Genomic DNA, 19,257 nt, shown 5'->3' with positions numbered 1-19,257 from the left:
TCAGGATCTGAGACACTTTTCCACAGGTGCCCATCAGTCAGTGGGGATCCTCATGGAAACTGCAGCCCCAAAGAACCAAAACTAAAGACCAGAACACTTGCAGAGTATTGTGGTGCATCAGAGCCAAGTGTACCAGAAGTGATTCCCCTCCACACAGTGAGAGGTGCAGAAAACCTGCAGACCAATTGAAGAGCCTGAGAAATTAGCAGCATACAAAACAGCTCTACGAGATGCTGTATGTCAATAGGATTCCCCAACTCCCAAGCAGGAACACTCCTGTTAGTTGTAGATAACCCCAAAACAAATTGTAGAATAACCCAATACCCCATAGGCATTTATCCCAACACAAATAAAGTCCGACTTTTTGCCAGTCTTCCACACTACATATACACAACCATACATACATACATACATGCAACTTTCTGGTGTTCCACTCAAACCAAAAACTTCCAAAAAACAGTATCACTGACATTTTCGATTTTAATATACAAAAATAAAAATGTTAAAACAAAACTGGCATGACATGTTTCATATATCCCAGTGCAGGATCTTTGCCTTGAGTGCTAGGTAAAAGGAGACGTGCCTGCTTTTAAAAACCTCCTCCTCGGTCTGTGGAGGAGTGGGGGAGGGAGGGTTCATATTCTGTTCAGCAGCCCCTCTCTGTTGAATAGGTGCTCCAATTCAATCCTGCAAACCAGTATTCTTCAGATAGCCCTTCCAATACCACAAGGCTTGAAGAAAGCCACGGACCACAAAAGATCAAATAAGAGAAAGGGAAATGGCACTGAAGGGGTAAGAAATGAGGGGGAAAGGGGCAACTGAGAGAAGACTACTTAGTGGCGAGTGGGGAAAGTGGACTACTCGGGTAAAAGGCTTGTGTGCAGAGATGAGGGACCACTGAGGGGAAACAAGTGTGCAGAATACAGAAAAGGGAGAGTCGACAGGAACAAAGGATAAATAAGGGGTGCCGAGACCATACAAGGGTGTAAGAGATGGACTTTCAGGGAAGAGAAGGCTGTACGGGAAGGAAAGGGCTGGTGAGAAGAGAATGCGACAATAATAGAAGAGAGAATAATGGGGAAGAAAGGAGACAGAGGACAGGGGGACTGGACTTGGACAAGGAGGTAGCAGAACTGCAATCACGGTAGCAGGCAGGCAAGACGCGGGTAGAATTGCTGTCATCCTAGAATGGAAGGAAAGGACCTTGCAGATCTGCCGAAAAACCAACGGGCAAGGAGCTGCAGACCTGCAGGCAAGGGAGCATGACATGAGAGCATGGTGGGAAAGGGGCTAGCAGGAACTGATGACAGGGACAGGATAGCAGGGGAGGACATGAGACTATCAGGGCCTGATGATGGGGCGCTGGAGAAGGGCAAGAAGAGCAGGCACTCAGCAGCTAACAGGAACTGATGTAAAGTGAAAGGGGCAGAGAGAGGAAGTTCATATGAATTACTAGCAAGAGAAGTGCAAACGGGTCTAGCAGGAATTCCGGGAAGACGAGCGGCAAAGGCATGGGAACTAGCAGCATTTACAAGCAGGTAAACAAAATATGTCTAGAGAGAAAGCCTGACATTAAGCGATCAACACCAGTTGTTATGAGAGCACGGCAGGCAGGCAGCTAGCTAGCAGGAACGGTTGGCATCAGGAATGTGCAGATAGGGAGCTTTTAGGAACTGCAGGAAACAGATTAGGGATAAGGAAGGAGCAATAGTGAAGATTAACCACAGAACGCTCAACCAGCTCTGAAGTGAAGACTCCCATGGGAGCAGAAGACATTTAGCTCATTCCCGTTATCATTTCTAAAGTATAAACACAAGTCAATACTCGTATTTTTTTTTCTTTACTTCTGGATGTTCAATCCGCTACCCCATGGCGAAACAGGTGCGGGGTGGGGGGGTTCTTGATGCAGTCATGTTTCTGATCAAGTCTATAGGTGCCTTAGTAGTGCTGCTCTGTTGGTTATCATCAGAAGGATCCAGACTTTGAGACCAGGTGGGATAAGAGTGATCTGTTTGACCATCTGAACTCCCATTTGGATCACATGATGGCTTGCAATAAGACTGCCACTGCTGTGTTGCTGTTTGTAATGGCAAGAGATGTCAGATTCCGTTAGTTCTGCTGCAAGATGGACAGACAGTGTGACAATAATACTGCGACACACTTTCCGCCATTCCAGTCGTGGAGTTGTTCATGGTTTATCCTGTTCATTGTCAGTGCTGCTCCTGGCACAGCCTGCTTCCGACACTCCCTTTTCCTTTTGTTAGACATTCTATTATATGTGGTGTAGCTGCATGGGAATGGCGTTATCACAGACCAAACAAATCTTTTGGAACATTTGAAAAACAAAGTTGCAATCGCACAATCCCAAGATAAGTTAGTGATGGGGAAGAAAGGGGGGACACAACAGAACACGGGGAAGAAATAAACCAGCATGATCGTAGCTGGCTCTTCGTGCTTCCAGTTGAAAGATGTAATCCCTGAGGACGTCACACGAGTTGTTCCAATATCTTTCATGGCCTGCTCAGGTGTGGCCACTTTCAGAGATGGGAAAATGGTAGGAATTTAGCTCGGGAGTTCATTTGTTTTTTACTGCAATTGTTCACGGAGGATTTGTAGCTCAGTTCTTACAGGAGCCAGAAATCTTGGATGTGTCAATGACCCACAGAGCCATCCCCATACTGCAACAGACTCATACCCATGGCCAATGAACCGCCACCGTTTAAAGTGGGACATTGCCACTCCCCAGCTGGCCACTAACACCAACACCAAACCCGTACCCATTAATTCGCCATACCCTCTCTGAACAGCCAATAAAGCTCATCAAGCACCTAAAAAGACCACCAAACTACCAACCACCCACAGCGCTTCCTAAAATACCACTGAACCTTAGAGACCTTGCATAGGGGCAAGTCTGGATGGCCCGCTAAATGCAACCCTAACCTTCGCCAACACCTTTTGCAAACTACCTCGCAGTGCTGTTGGGTTGCCATAAAAGAGAGTTAGCAGAAAGACATGATGGGGACATTGTGGTGATGAGGCCCTATCAGAGAAGTGACAGCTCACTGCGAGGGTGCTAAGAGAAATGGATCGCTTTATATTTCCTGGGAGTGTTGGGCAGAAGGAAGGTGTAGGGATGTGCGTTTGTGTGTTCTCAATGTAGCACTACACTAAGGTTACATGGAAATGCCTATTAAAAATGGGAATGCATTTTCTGCTGCAATTCTGGGGCACAGTTCACCACATTTTTCATACCTATGTTTGGCCAGATCTGAGAGTAAAGTGAACCAGTGCACGAAAAACAGACATTGTGGAAAAATGTGCAGCAACCTTTGAGAAATACACTGTAAAATTCAAACTGTGCAACAATTGAGTTTATATATATTTTTTTTTAAATCAACATTTCTCCAAATTAGCGAGCTCAGTGTTCACCATTTCTGTCATGTGCCCAGATCTTACTGAGAAATTAAGCATTCTTCAAAAACAGACGAAATCGGCCATTACAAAGAATTAAAAAGATCTGTTTCAGACATGCTCAATGCAATGCCGACTTATGAAAAATAAACATGTTCGTGAATTCAAAGTTGTTTTTGGGAGAAAAAGTGTCGCACAACAAAAATCTCCTTTATGAAAACACAATCTGCATCCCTCTAAAAAAAATACAGCCATCAGGATTAGCGAAATGTGTTTCTCAGAACTTGAGAAAGGTCAAGATACATAAAGGGTAGGACACAATCCTAAAAAGTAAGGCATTATCTACTACTGAGTGAACATAAATCACGTCATATACAAAATACCAACGGGCAATGTGCGTTACATTCCTAGATTACCATCTTGAGGGTTTTATGATTTTGTTGGGTCACATGATTTATCAGGTCACTAAACAGACTACCTTAAGGGTGTACAATCGCCAAAGTTCAGAGTTACCCATTGTGTGTGTTTAGAGTATGCACAAGTGCACACGCACGTGCTCCCCATCTGCTTATGTAATGGTAAATTAATCTTTTTTGGTAGTTCAAAGCAGTTGAACCAATGGACCTCCACATCATATCATAACACACACCGTAGCAGATACTATGAACAGAGGGTTGGAGGTTTCCTTCTTTGAGGGTGGCATAAAATTCTCCAGCAAAGGGAAATCAGCAGTATCTACCAGGCCCCCCCGATTCAGTTTGGGCGGGACAGTGGACTTCCTGTGAGTCCGACTCCCCCCCCCCACCCCAACCAATTCTACTCTAATCAAGAGCCAGAAAGGGGTTTCGATTGTATGGCGCACAGATGGATATATTTTAAGAATATAATTCACCTTGACTATCACAAGAAAAGTTCAAGGAAACCTCTACCATTATAGAAAAAAAGTAACTAAAATAGTTTGCATTACATTCTCAGGACATAACACATTTGGTGACATTCTGTTCAGCCATGTAGGGAGGACAGAAAGAGGAATATTTTTCAGGTATTTGCTCCCTAAAACGCCCTCACCCCCAATTGCCCTTCAGCAGTTTTCACTGTACGTGCAAAAAGATAAATCAAGGCTGCAGAATTATGGAGAAACTGTAAATCCCTCTCATAGGGGGCATATTTTCAGGCAGCATCATAGAAAAGGTGTTTCGTACAACAGCAGTGGTTTTGCAAATAGATCACATTATTGAATAAATCTACCAAATTAAAAAGGACCTTATTGAGTAAAGGGGCTTTGATAAAACTGCCCTCAGCTTATTTGTGCAGTTTAGGGCAATGTGTTAATAGATTGTACCGAGCCTGCTGGGACTAGAGACCCAAGCTACACATAACCGATGAGGGCAAATGCAGCGGAAACATGTCTGGGGTTGCAGGAAGATTGTGGCCAAGCAGTTCACAATACACGAACCATTTTTGGGGTGGGTCCAAGCCTGATTTGCATATGGTCTTTCCCTTTTCTACAAAGGCTTGGCAGGCTGAAGGACAGTGGTCTGGAAGGTTGCCCAGAGCAATTCCAGCAGTTAAGATGAATTATAAATCTTTCAGCCATCACCTCCTTTGATTTGCTTTAGTTGCCCTGAGTTGGACAGGTACACCCAGATGTGGGTCCTGAGCCTGCTGGTCCTAGAGACCCAAGGTACACCTCACTGGTGGCACTAAACAAGGCTAAAGCATGTCTGGGGTTGTGTGTGGTCTCCTGCAGGTTGAATATGACCAAGCAGTTTTGGCTGGACTGCCCCTTTTTGGGGTGCGTCTAATTCTGATTTGTATATGGTCTAGCCACTTTCTGCAAGGTCTTGGAAGGCTGAGGAACAAGGGTGTGGACGGTTGCCCAGAGCAATGAAATTCTAAATTGTTCAGCCATCACCTCTTGTGCTTTGCAGCAAATTGTTCATCAGCAGACTACACTCATCACATCAAGGCAGAAAGATGATTGAGGGGGCTGTGTTGATGGCTTGGTCTGCTTTCACACAAACACAGAACTTTCCTACTGGTCCCTATGAATATAAGGATGGCCATACACAGGCAGACAAAATGACTCTCACAAGTACACAGGCAGTGTCAAAGGGGATCGATTTGAAACTATTTCCCACAACAACAAAAAATATAACAAAAAAAAAATCACTGCTTTTTACTGTCAAGTGCTCTTAATCATACATTGAGCCATCTGCTCATTCATTCACTTGGGCCAACAGTCTGGTGATGATGGCACCTTTAAAGCCCAACAAAAGCAAAAGTGTAGTCCTTTCTTACAATGTGTGCGAGATGACCAAAGCTGTCTATCTGGTGCCATTTATACCTTAAAAGGTAAAATCACATTCATGTAGCCTCGGTAGACATCTGGTGGATTGTCTTGGGAGGACCTGAATGATCCACGTGTATGTTCCAAGAAAACACCTGCCAGGGCACATTATAGCGTGAATATGATAGAGGACTACTGATGATGATCCCTCTGCTTCAGCGTGGGTTGTAGAGAGGGGAACATGTGATCTGCTGGCTCAGTTGATGGGTAAGACCTGGCTAAAACTACCTCTAGTACAGTCCTAGCTTCCCCACTTCTAGAATTGTGGACATAAAGCACAATGAACTGTGAAGGAAGAATAGAAGTAGCCTTTGCCCTCACAAATCTGCAAATCCCAGAATAAGAATATACTGTATGTGGGGCGGGGAGGCTGGCACACTACAAGCACATGGGGCCCAAATCCATACCCATCATGCATATTCAAATGTCAAGTGCATCCATGGCACTTGAACATGCTTTGGGCTCTGAACCTGCATCCTTCCAACAAGATGGGTTGTGTGCCCCTATTTGAAATGATGGGCCTTAAAGGGTCAGTCACTGAAAATGCAGTAATTACTTTCCACATCTGTTTGGAAGCTGGACATTTTTTTTATGTTTTATTATTATTTTTTTTTTTAAAAAAAGGAGGAAAACAAATTGGCATTTCTTTCTTTTTGGGACCCCTAGATGCAGACAAAGGCCCGTGCAGACCCAACTGGTTTTCGATTTCTCTTGTTTCTAGTTTTGACAGCAGAGGTCAGCCACACGGGATAGAGCTGCTGAATTGGCACACCCATTAGCGGTAAGTGATGCACGTTTACACCTATCTGCCCCTCGTGCATCATGCACCCTGTTCACATCATCCGGGGGGGCTGCTTCAAAGAGGGGGCTCGGCAAGGTCCAAGCCACATAAAAAGGAGTAGATTCACTTGTGTGAATCAACACAACCACAGAAAGCAGGTGTTTTCTCCACTAGTGCATACCATTCACATACATAAGTAATATTAACAGAACAATTTCTGTGAAAGATAACATCTGGCCTGTGTGATCCCTGGCTGATCACGTCATTATTTTGTGCCACGTTTCCCTTCACTGCCAAAATTAGGAGCACATTCAGTTTAAGCGTCAGTGAAACGTAATGTCAAGAGTGCTGTAATGTAGTCCGTCCAGTTCAAAATGAACATTGTCAAATCTAGGTATGCCAATATTGTATCGCAGAGTCACATGTTACCCAATATCAGAGTGTTGGATATCCATAGCATCAACCTCCCACTTGTTAAGAAGATGCCCTTCCAGCATTGGTAAAGACCATGCCACTAGAATCGAACCTTATACCACTCATTAGGTGAACCTTTCCCTATCAAACTGTCAGTACAGGCATTTAGCTGAAAATACCATGTTGGACAAATTGGTTCCAAATAAATGTTGGCCCATAGCTGAACTACCCAGGCCATCTAGTTTGGGAGAAGATGGTTACTTCCGAGCTTTCAACATTCATAGAAGAATGAATCTTGGATACTTCCAAGCCAGGGTTTTTTTCCCCAGACATGGGACTGAGACTGCCCTGATAAAAGCACAGAACAATGTACTGGATTCAGCCTACAATGGGCATTTATCACTTCAGGTGATATTTGATTTGTTGGCAGCCTTTTAAACAACTGCGACCATGAACTGCATTGTTGAACTACTATTGCACAGGTCATCAATTGAGTGGTTTCATGTCTTTTCTATCTAAAAGAGTGGAGTTGGAGAGCATCTTGACAAGCCCAGTCATCGTGGATTGTGGGGCACCCAAACGGTTACTGATTTTGCCAGTGATCTTTAATGCATTATATAAACCATGTCCTTTTCTGGATATAGATGCAGGGCTTTGTTTTTTTTTACTCCTACGACAGTGACATGCAGATATACATCATGGTGCAAAGATTTCTGGGGAATTTCCTTGCTTGGAATTTGCACTCACCACTGGCTAGTGATAATAGACTCTTGGCGAGTATGACATGGTGTGCTGTGTGTATGTATCACAGTGAGGTAGCGAGTGACTTCTTATGGCTGGCTAGTATGTTACAACTTGAATGTTTGCCTCCCAACCCCAATATACATACTGGTCAGTGGCTCAGAGGGTAGCTTTACAACACTGGCAAATGGAATGCAAACAGTTACTGACTGGATGGATCCGAGTGGGCTGAAGCTCAAAGCGTTGAAAGCAGAGGTAATCTTCTGTGGCCAAGGTTGTTGTATATGGGGTCCTTTTTTCAGATGAAGTAAAACATTTGGGGCTGCCATGGGAAGCTGAACTAGGGATTAGTGCCCAGAGAAAATGCAGTGATAAAAAAACTCTTGTTTAGGTTCTGTGAAATCTTGCCAATTATCCCCAAAGACTACGATTGTGTGACTGTTGGAGCTTTAAGTCCAACGACACTTCCCCATGCACTATATGCAGGTCTCAAATGCGATTGCTGGGGAATCTCCTTCCTTGGAATGTATTATTGATTTGGAAGAATTACACATTTTTAAATAAAACAAAAAAATCTTGTTACGAGACCAGCCTAAGCAAATAATGCATTTTGCAAGTAGATGAAAATAAGTACATCATTTCAAAATGTTTTGTTTGGTTTCTGAGCCTTAAGCACTTCTCCTTTTTGATATGATAGGCTATTTATAACGCGCTTAATACCCAGAGGTTTGTAAGCGCGGACCCAGGAATCGAACCTGTGTTGCTTCGTGTCACCTTGCTCCCAAGGCGAGCACATTGCTGGTGAGTTATCCTCCCGAGACATCTTTTTGGAAAATATCCCATCACTCAGTTACATGAATGTTCCCAACTATGCTGCGAAATCTAACAGTTGTCACTTAAATTTGGTGGCAGATAAGGGGTAATAAATCGAAAAGTCTGCCCATGTTCCTGTTCACAGTAATATGGTTGCACCTATTTAGTCTCCACTTACGTCTTTGTTCACACGCTAGGATTACTCCCATGTGTCCGTCACAGGCTATTTTGGATCTGACCACCAAAGTTGCTCCGCCACTCATGTTGGAAGGTGCTTCAATGCATTTACCATCTTTCCCATGAAGATGCACGTCTTTGGGTCACTCCTGAGAACCACTTGTCCACACGAGAGACAATCCTTCTCTCATGACCCCTTATTGGAGTGTACTGGCATCCTCACTCATGAGTTTACCCCTGCATATGCAACCGTGTACTGTTCCCTCCAATTCTTGCTTTCTGTCTCGGACAATACAAATTTGAGTCCTTGCATCTCTTGGCAGGATTCAACTTTTCACTTTAACTCTCCTCTGGCTGGCTCTTTGCATGTATCCTTCTGGAGATGTGAGTTCCAGATGTTTTATGATATTGACATCTATGTTCTCACAATTTCCAGTATAAGTCCTGCCATGGCAGCTCTGTGAGCCATGTTTACAGCCAGATGAGCGAGCAAGAAGAGGTCTCCACCGCTTTCCAGAGAAGAACTCAGGGTAAACGGCCCATTGCCTCCATGTCTCAATGACAAGCTTGGTTATAACAATGACCTGATCATGCAGACAGTTCACGCTTGGAACCCTTATCCAAGTACAATCATTGTCCCCAGTGTTTACATTACAAATTTAGATTTGTATTTCTAAGCTGAGAAGAGACTCTTTTATAACTCAACAGGGCAAGCTGAACTGCCCTTAAGACACGTCCAACTAAAAGAGTAGGCCAGTTCTTTTTAAAGCATTAGGGGCCAGAGTTTTATGCGCTCCCAATAGTGTAGGATAATTTAATTAAACACAGACAAAGTGATGTGTTGTTCTCCGCTATTCATTTGGGCCAATTTCCATGGGAACTGTTACACTTGTTTGTGGTGATATAGCAAGATGCATCTTCCTGACTAGGGGGTAGGCGGCCAATCAACAAGCACAGACCAGGGTTGTGGAAGAAGGTTAAAGAAGGAGTGACGTTTTCACACTGCCAGGACTCACTGCAGCTAAAATCAAGGAGGCGCTAAGCACTTGTCTTGGAGATTTAAAGCATATTTTACGGATCTAGAAACCCCAGTGATGCCGACCCATTTAAATTCCTACCTTTCACCATCTAATTGGTCAATGGCAGCCTCACAAGCACACATGGCGCAACACTGGTTTTAGGGATTTCCTGGGCTTCACCGTGAAGAACAAGGCCTGCCCACCTGGCCTGCTCGCCTACTGTTTACTAGGGTCAGCAATTTGATTTTGAGGTGCAAGTAGAGAAGCAGTGGGGATTGTTTGGAAACAAACCTGTTCCCTAAAGGAGTATTTGAATCATAACAGGAAATAGAACATATTTTGGGGATTTCACAGTGGAGGCAGGTAACTGGTAAATGGACAGGTTCACTTTTGTTAGTAATGATGAAATGTTAGTTTAAAGGTTAGTCGAGGGCGTACTTTTTGGTCAACCCTTGTCCTGAGTTGGGAAAAATTGATGCAGGGTCAATTACATACAGAACTATGAAAGATGGCAGGCCTGACATGACGGACCATATTGGTGAAGGAGCGGGCTGCAAATCAATGCAAGCAGCTGTTTACAGAGTGGTTTGTGTTCGCTTGATGAAAACAGCATTTTTCGGTACATGAGGTGATGGGTCCAGACTTGCCACAATATCACATTTCTCAAAATAATGGATCTTCAGCTGGGGTGGGCTTGCCTATAGGGAACTCTGGAGATTTCCCGGTAGGCCTCTATACTTTGGGCCTCTTTTTGTGTGGTAACCGATTTTATCTCCAAATTTTCTCATAGGAAAAGGGTTGGGCTTGCTAAATACGTGTAATATGGGGCCACTTTGAACATTATTTCCTAGGCCTCTTTCGGTTCCCAGTCCAACCCTGCTCTTCAGTAGGCCAGTCTCTCCCAATGGACATCACTGGCCCATTAAGGAATTTGCAGACAAAACAGTACCCTCCGCGTAAGTAAACTGCCTTCTAATCGGGGTGGTTGTTTGTGCCAGCAGAGCATACGAACCAGTCAATAGCTTAAGTGCAAATCACCAGCGGCAGCGCTGCAGGTCGAGGATGAAATTATACTTGTAAATTACCAATATTAGACAACATACCATTCATGTACATGGAAGGAGCGATTGAAAATGTTTTAGTACGATGAATAATGTTCCTCATAATGTATCTGAAAACAGAGAGGTTTAAAAGAGTCCATAACCAACATGTCATTCTTAAGAGTGTGGACAAGAACAGACCTCCAGGTTTCCCAGTCCCTCTTAGGAAAAGAGCCCAGGTTCACAATGATTATCATGAGGTTATTAATTAGCCACACATTGGGGATGGGTGCAAGCCAGGTATGTCTCGCTAAAGGGACTGCTAAATGGTAGGCATCCTCCCTGGTGATAGGATTCCATACTGCCGTGGTCCTTTCACTGTAAGGCAGAAGTGGAAGTGACAGACTGACATGTAAATTACGGTTTCCATCTACAGTGTTCCTTTTTCAGTCAAAAAGGCTAGTTTAGAAGTAGCAGAGCGTAATGAGATTGGAGTCCTTGGAAGGCTAGAACTCAGGTGATGGAGCCTAATCTCACTTGAGGAAGGAATCCTTCGCTATTCATGTCTGCCCAGTGAAAGTCTTAAGCACCAGAGCATGAGTGCCTCTTTAGACCGCTGATGGTTGTAACCACCTACCTCAAAGCACGGCAGGGTTCAAAACTGAGCCGAGCTGGGAGCTATTTAGCTCCTGCTAGTAGCCTAGAAGAGCCTGATTAGCTAGACACCAACAGCTAAGAGGAGCTACTTTTGGCTCCCAGCTCAACTGATGCCAAACAAACACACCTATGTGAACTGAACTGTCATTTGGGACAATCTATATATAAATATTAGGCAACCTCTGTATGACAAGTAAAGCATAAGGAGGTTGTAAATAATGGACAGAATTATATTTTTGTATCTTATGAGGAAGTCACATTTGTGGAACACTTATGTACTAGCTCCTCGTCCCGCAGTTACTCCTCGTCCCACTGGTGTAGCTCCTGGTCACTGGTTAATGTTGGATACTCGAGAGCTGCTTTTAGCTCCCGCTTATCCAATCTTAATTTCAATCCCTGCAAATCTTTACCTATTGAAAGAACAGGTTCCTGCTATCCATCCCAGCTCTTCTGCAATCAAGTGACCCTTACTTGTGATCAAGTGCATTTGTCCCCCTTGCACAGCGCTCTGTTGATTGCTAGCTAGGTTTATGCTTTATAAACATGCAAGCTAGAAGAAGGCCCCACAATCTTCACTCACCACTGTTCCGCTTGTGCTATTCCTTATTCATGTTGCATGCCCACAGCCAGTGCTCCAGATAACATTTGGAAGCGAGAGTAAAATGATTTTTAGGGAGACAAAATGTAAGTCCAATTCCCAATGGGAGTATTTTGTAAGCAAGTAAAAATATATGTTTAACTGGAAAACGGAAATGTTTTTGTAATAAGTATTTCTTTGAACCTAGTTATTCATGCACATTAAGACATACACATTTACTTCTTCCAATCAGGCATTTATAATAGTAGTTTCTTCCTATGGTACTATGTGCACTACTGGTCCAAACATATCCATTGAGCTGCATTGGTGAAGACAGGGACACAGGGTTCTACATTCCTTGAGAGTGTTTGTACTCCCTGTTTTTATTTTTGGGGTGTATTTGCCCATTTTTTGTGAGTAAAAGTGTCGATACACCCCTTATCTGTAGCGGTGCCCATGGCAATATTTTCCTTCTCGAACTTGGTACAGTTCCATTATTTAATTATGTTGTTGAATTGCCAGCTCCAGACATTGTTCTCTACTAGATGGGCACATGTTCTAATATAGGGTGCAAAATGTACACTGGCCACTGGCTAGTGATATTTGACTCTTGGAGAGTAAGAAATAGTGTGCTGTGTTGATGTGCTGAATTGAGGTGGCATGTGACTTATGGCTTGCTACTTGAATGTTTGCTCCCTGTATTTATCATAGTGCATTGTTACTAACATAACTATCATTGTAGTCTGCAAAATACATTAGCACCCTTAGAATGATGAACATCCAATAAATGTGGTAACAAGGAAAGTACCTGCAGGGACATGCCTGCCTACCCAGTCACCATTTATCCAATTGGCTTACATATTTAACTGCCTCACCTCATCCTTCCGACCCTTTGTGCCCTAACTCTCAGTCTCTCACCCACTGATTTATGGTCCTGTGGACACATGCTTCCCTCCCTTGCCCTCCAACTTAATTACATGGTCATTATCGCCAGCCAGTGTTGACTGAAGTATGGACCTGCTTCCTCTTTCTACAACTTTGCTTACTTTAGCCATTACTGTCTGCACTCGATTTGTGCCAATGGCGTTAGGGGAGGCTGTACCGGCCTGGTAAGTTCCATCGCACTAATGACGGCATCATTTAGGCCATTACTTTAGTCGGTGAGCCAATACCAGCCATATTCCCCAGCTCGGATGCCATGATCGTCATCGTCCTGCCTGTTGTGCAAGAATCTTCCCTTTGCCGCCACCAGCATAAGATAATTCAGTTCCTAGAATACGCCTTATCAGCAACTAACATTGACAAACATTGCACTCAAGTTGCCCCACGCCAGGCACGAGAAGCTCATCCAGCCACACTTTTCCCCCCCATTCTAATTGACACTTCAAGTACCAGAATGAAAAGGAAAAAACTACAAGCCACAGAATACATAAAAGCAAACAAGGACTGGATAAACTCACACATGACATGGAGTAACTGGAGTGCTAACCAAGCACACAGTAAAAAGGCAAGCTGGGCACCCATTTGAAAAAGCCCACATCACATGGCGATAGCAACAATGCTACCCATTGTAACCAATCAGAAGATGCTTGCAATCAATTCCCCTTTTACAAATAAGAAGCACTGTACTGACGACCGGATGATTTTTGTCAAAAAGGCACTATGTCTCAATCTTGGGATTTCATTAAAAAAGAAACTGAAGCACTCCAGTTGTGGTTTTGCATGAGCTGTAACTGAACCAACTGGTCTTAAGCACTGGCTATCAATGAATGCAAACATTACAGCTCATAACTTGATGCCTCTGTGACATGGCGTATGCTGGTGACCTGTGCACACAGTTACACTGTGCTGATGAAATCACTGACCCCAGCACGAAGAACACAAGGAAGCACATTGCGACAGAGGAAAGACAGATGCTAAGTGACCCCATATATGTGTGGACACCTTCGGCCAGTTAATGCTTTTCAGGCAGTGTCAATCTGCATGTTGGGACGGGCCTTCTCGTTTCTTCCACTATATGAACGAGCCTACAAGTCGGGACCGTGGTGTTAAGGTGCCACAAGAGACAAACGGCTACTCGTCAACTAAAAGGAAAAATAAAAACAGAGCCGTCGGTGTCAGAAAAACACGTCTGACCAGCCAACTCACTATGCCACACAAGTGAATGTTATGTGGTGTAAACAAAAAGGAAGATTTTGTGTCCCATGTGCAGATTACTGAGCATGCGTCCACCCACTCCTTTAACACACACACAGACAGTACTCTTTTTTTCTCTTTCTCTCCCGGTTACTGGTAGTTGGACAGAGGAGTTTTGATAATCTGAGTGTGTACCTACAGAGTTCCAGAGAAGTAGAGGTGTGCTCTGTGGGGCTGGGAAGGAGACACGCGGTTGACTGAACTATAGAGAGCAAGGGCTGCTTGGATTTCCACACCCGCACAGGTCATTTTGTAACAGAGCAAACACGTGGCTGGCACAGTGTGTTGCAATCACCCTAACTGAAACTTACAGCAAAAGCAGAACAGAGCATATACAAACGAGCAGTTTCTACAGTTATAAAATATTGGTGCTCATGTTCTTCTAAGTGTTTTTAGTTTGGAACAGATAAGGAGAGTGCAGAGAGATATCGTCTACAGTGTACCTCCAAAATTTAGATCCCATCTATTGGTCAGGGAAAGGGACGTTGCTAAGATACACCTGCCACTGGGTTTGAAGTGGGGCGGGACTGAGCCCCAGCAGTCTCCCAGAACCTCAACCAAGCCAGGGCGCTTCTGGGGCTCACACAACCCAGATAGCTCCTTTTTTCCCGCCCTTTATGTGCTGGGGATTCTAACCGGATTACTGCCGGTGACAAGCCAGTGTCACATTGCAATTTGTCTAGGTGTTGAATTTCTTTTGTTTCATTCAATAGTGACATTTTATTCACTTGCGCAGTCTCCTGGCCAGCCCCCATCCACATGCCCGACCATCATGGGCAGCTTACTAAGACACACTCAGCCCATCTATCGGCTTATCTAGGCCCAATGCGCACAATAAACCTTCTGAGAAATGTCATACATTAGACTCCGGTCCCCCGAGGACGTTCACCCCCACAAGCGCATTGAGGCCATACTATTGGGATAGAGACAATATATAAATAACAAACTACTACTACATCACGATAAGTTATTTATATAGCGCCTTAACGACTGGCTTTAACTTATCAAGCAGTCTATTGAATGAAACCAAAGAAATCAGATATTGAAAAAGTGGATTTTCTCGCCGTCAGGCTGAGAGTGGTGGGTGATGGAATGACACGTGCATTTAAAATAACACACACATACTCTTTCAGCTGGATCCACTGCTTTTCTTTAAAAAAAATTTTTTTTTAACTTAACACATTGGTCACTGGGGATTATAGCCTGCGAGTGACGGGAATGCAGCAACAAAACAATAAAAAAAAAAAAAGATAGAAAACCTACGAGTTAGTGGCCAAACCTGTCTTCTTACATTGTAAGAAAATATATTTGGGCACTAACTTGTTTGTTTTCGAGGTTTCAAAATAGCATAAGACTAATGCTATGTTGATCGTTAATCATTAATGTGTGCAGATTGGTGCAGAGTATTAACTTTTTTTGGTTTTAGTTTAACACCTTGCACAGCACACTTTAGGCCCCACTTCGATTTCACACCCCACTTAAAGCACTGACCTACCAGGCTTGACTGTGGTCAAGTGGAACTGTTGCTGGGTGTGCATAATTGGACCTATTTACATCTGGGTCAGGTGAGGGTTACTCAGGGAAATGGAACAGGGGGTGCCCCAGCTTTGGACAGCTTAAAGGTTGCAGTAATGTTGTAAAGTAAAGGTTGCAGTCTGAAAATGCACCAACACCACCCGAGTATCCCTGCTGTGAACTTCAGGATCTGGATGGGTGCGAGTCAAAACTAAACACAGATTATGTAATGCAATTGGATTAGCCAATCAATGATTGTCTAAATATGAAAGAATGCATATTTATGTCAACAATTATTTAAAAATCCATGGACAAACGAAGTATGCATTTAGCTCCAGACCCACGAACCCATACAAAGTCACTTCAATGAGTTACTACAGGCTCTCCAAAGGGTCGTCTGAAGGGCTTGGCAGAACACCCGTTCTTTAAACTCACTTCCTCACTGGGTCAACAGAAAAATGGACAGAGAAACAAAATGGTTTGTGTCAATTCCCCATACACATCCCGAAAGGGATACATCTGGAAAAGGATAGAAAATGTCTTCCATGTTCTCCTCGGGGGACCAACAGAGGTTAAGATGGAAGAGAACATGCTCTCTCAGTGTGACCTCCAAGGTGTACAGGGAGCATGCACCCTTCCATCTGTTCCCCGATTGGACAGCTCTGTCTTGGAATACCATTAGTGTACAGGTAACGATAGGATAGCCTCTGAAATAGTAAAACGAAAACCACATCATCCACCACCAGATCACGTGCAGGGGAAGATGGGAAGAGTGCGTTTGGCAGGGTGTTCTACAGAACCTGGACTGAGGAAGCCAACCAAACTTAAATTCCTTCCATATTTTTACATGGATTTACAGTCATGTGACGCCTCTAGACGTGTATTTTTTTGGTTTAAAAAACACTCTATATATATTTATATATTTACAACAGTTCGCGATCACTCAGTCCCAAACTGGGTAAACAGTCCTCAGTTCTTCACTTAAGGAGCCACCCCAAGGAGACAATGTCCAGCTATATCTCCCCATTACCCTCCTTACCCCTCGACAGTCGCGCATCTGTCGATCAGGAATGTTAGTGCCAAAGTATGTTTGTGCATGACTGACGCACAAAATGCGTGTGTCCACTTTCTCGCTCCAAATTGACCTAGGTGTCTCGCTCCTTTTTAACTTTCACGTCTCCAGCCAAGATGGTAGCGATTTCACCCTGCATGAAGGCCCAGGGTACATTGGAGCCCATCAATGGGCACTTCTCGCTACTGGGGCAATACACCTCATTACCAGCCCCTTGAGACTTAATAAACTCCCGCGAGCAGGGGAAACAAAATTTGTGGTGAGGAACAGATGGGCATTGAACGAAATGTGTATCCTCCAAGTGCTCATGGCAGATGGTACAACACAATGGTGCTGGGTTGGCGCTTCCAGAAGAATCGGGGGCACTCTGCGTGGCTGGTTGTTCTGCTGCATGGCTACTGGAGGAGCCTGGGGCTGCAGCAGCTTGGTCTCCGTTGCGCGACACCAGCCGGTGCTGAGAGGCAGACGTAGCTGCTGGTGATGCAGGACTGGCACTACTCTGCCGGGTGGTGGAGTGCACCATGCTGCCATCCTTGGGGGACTGTCCAGCTGCAGCAACAAGGCTGTCAGCCACATTTTTCAGTGCTGCAATTGGTGAGGGATCTTTACGGTGAGATGCCTCGAGTGTTGCAGCAGTGGTGGTGGTAGTGCTGGAGAGTGGCATATGGGACATAGAAGTGTACATACTCGCGGAGGTCTGTGGCAAGGCGTGCTGATGTTGCTGCTGGCGCTGCTCCTCGCTGGTAAACTTCCCACCTGTAACAGCTTCCCCTTCTGGCTCTGGCGAGGCCTTGCGACGACGCATGACAGTCCGAGGGGGCGCAGAACGGGTGAGATTGCTGGGTGCATTGGGTGGCAGAGCACAGCTTGAATCTACGTATTGCTGTGGCAACATGTCCATGGATACTGGTTCCCGGAAGAAACGCACAGCTTCGGTGAAGAACTCCCCCAGCAGTCGCCAGTCACCAGTTCCGTGTCTCTTTTCATACTCCAGATACTTGAATCCCGAGGAGATGACCTTCTGAGAGTCTTTTAAGCAGTCCTGGAACATCTGCTTGGCCAACCCCAGTACACTGGTGTAGACATTGCCAGAGCCACATGGATATTCGGTGAATATCTTCAGCTCGTATTCGTAACCTGGTTTGGCACCTGCATCAAACGCCAGGACCCTGCCCACAAGTGTGTGGTCTTTCTTGAAGCGGACGTTGAAGGGTGCACAGCCAGAAAGAGTGACCAGTTGCTCCCGCACCATCTTTGGCTTGCTGTGCCATTCTTCAGCCCTGTGGCGGGCGCTTTCATTGAGCTCGGCAAATGATTCATGGCGCTGCTTCTCCCTCAGCTCCCTCTCATAGTCGCTGTAGGACATGGTAACCGCTGCAGGCCTCTTTGCTGGTTCCCCAAGAAGCGGACCGGCCATGGTGAGCATAGGACGCACACCCATACCAGCCATGGCTGCTGCAAACAGTCCCTGTGGACCAGCCAACATTCCCTGTGGCATCATGTTAGGGGCCACTGCCCCGACCAGTGCGCGGCGTGTATTAGGGCTTTGCCGGCTCCCCTCCACAGTGCCTTCATCTCCCCTTGACATGCCATTTGGTAGACGCGGGCTAGTAGTATAATCACCCATTGTCCTGGCCCTCTCCGTGACACCAGAAAATCGCTCTGTGGCCCCTGTCCGGCTAGGCTCGACGATGGGCCCTTCTTTGGTCTGCAGTGTGCCCCCATGCTTTACATTGTGTGGTCCAGGAGACCGACCCTCCTGCATGCCATGGCTTCTCTTGAGCTGCCTGGCAGCTTCAATAAGTACCTCAATCCGGTCTGCACCCTCAAAGTTGACACATCCTCGGCACACAGCCTCGCTAAAGTCCCAGATCATAGCCCAGGGCATTTTGGGAAGATCGCACAGGTAGCACCATTGTCTCCTGGAGGCCTGTTGTGATGAGGACATCTTGTTGCTGCCACCGCCCCTTCTGGAGGGAAGAGGGGGGTGTATCCCGGATGATATGTCGGCTCTTCTTTAACCTCTTACACCCTCGTTTGTGAATCCTTGATGGGCGTGTGGGCCACGAGCGGCTTTCCTCCCCGCTGCAATCGCCTAAGGATTCCGTTCTTCCCCCAGCACTGTCGCCGAAAACCTGACGGTTCAGGGAGAAACTTGCACAACTCTATCGCAAAGCCTGCTGGGAACTGTATGCTATAGCTTCGGGGGGGGGGCTCCCTTAAAGGGCACGCGTACATTTTGGTTTCGGTGTTTTAAAGATGCTATTAAAATCTTACATGTGCCACGTAAGGGTTAACCCTGTCTGCTGGGCGGAGCCACACAAACAACATCCCCCATGGTGCTTTGCAGTCGCCAACCTGTGACGCTCTTGCTGCCTGCCCCGTGGTTTCAAAGCTGACTGCGCATGTCTTGGAGTTCCCCACTTCGCATGCTCGAGTTTTTTGTCCTCAACTGCGTCCCCTGGGCAGCAGGGTTCATTGCCGGCTCCCATTG

General features: G+C 45.3%; 1 protein-coding gene across 1 annotated transcript; it reads right to left on the bottom strand.

Annotated features, from left to right (window-relative positions):
- Positions 1-462: 462 nt before the first annotated feature.
- On the bottom strand, positions 463-18,954 carry IRF2BP1 (interferon regulatory factor 2 binding protein 1). The gene has a single exon (XM_069644654.1). It carries the CDS (start codon positions 18,709-18,711, stop codon positions 16,837-16,839), a length of 1,875 nt encoding a protein of 624 aa, XP_069500755.1. The 5' UTR covers positions 18,712-18,954; the 3' UTR covers positions 463-16,836.
- Positions 18,955-19,257: the final 303 nt, after the last annotated feature.

The sequence above is a fragment of the Ambystoma mexicanum genome, chromosome 2p (assembly GCF_040938575.1).
Source record: "Ambystoma mexicanum isolate Mex_15411 chromosome 2p, UKY_AmexF1_1, whole genome shotgun sequence".
In the NCBI taxonomy this organism is placed as follows: Eukaryota; Metazoa; Chordata; class Amphibia; order Caudata; family Ambystomatidae; genus Ambystoma; species Ambystoma mexicanum.
Note: the sequence above shows the minus strand (reverse complement) of the source record. Positions and strands in the feature narration are given on the sequence as shown.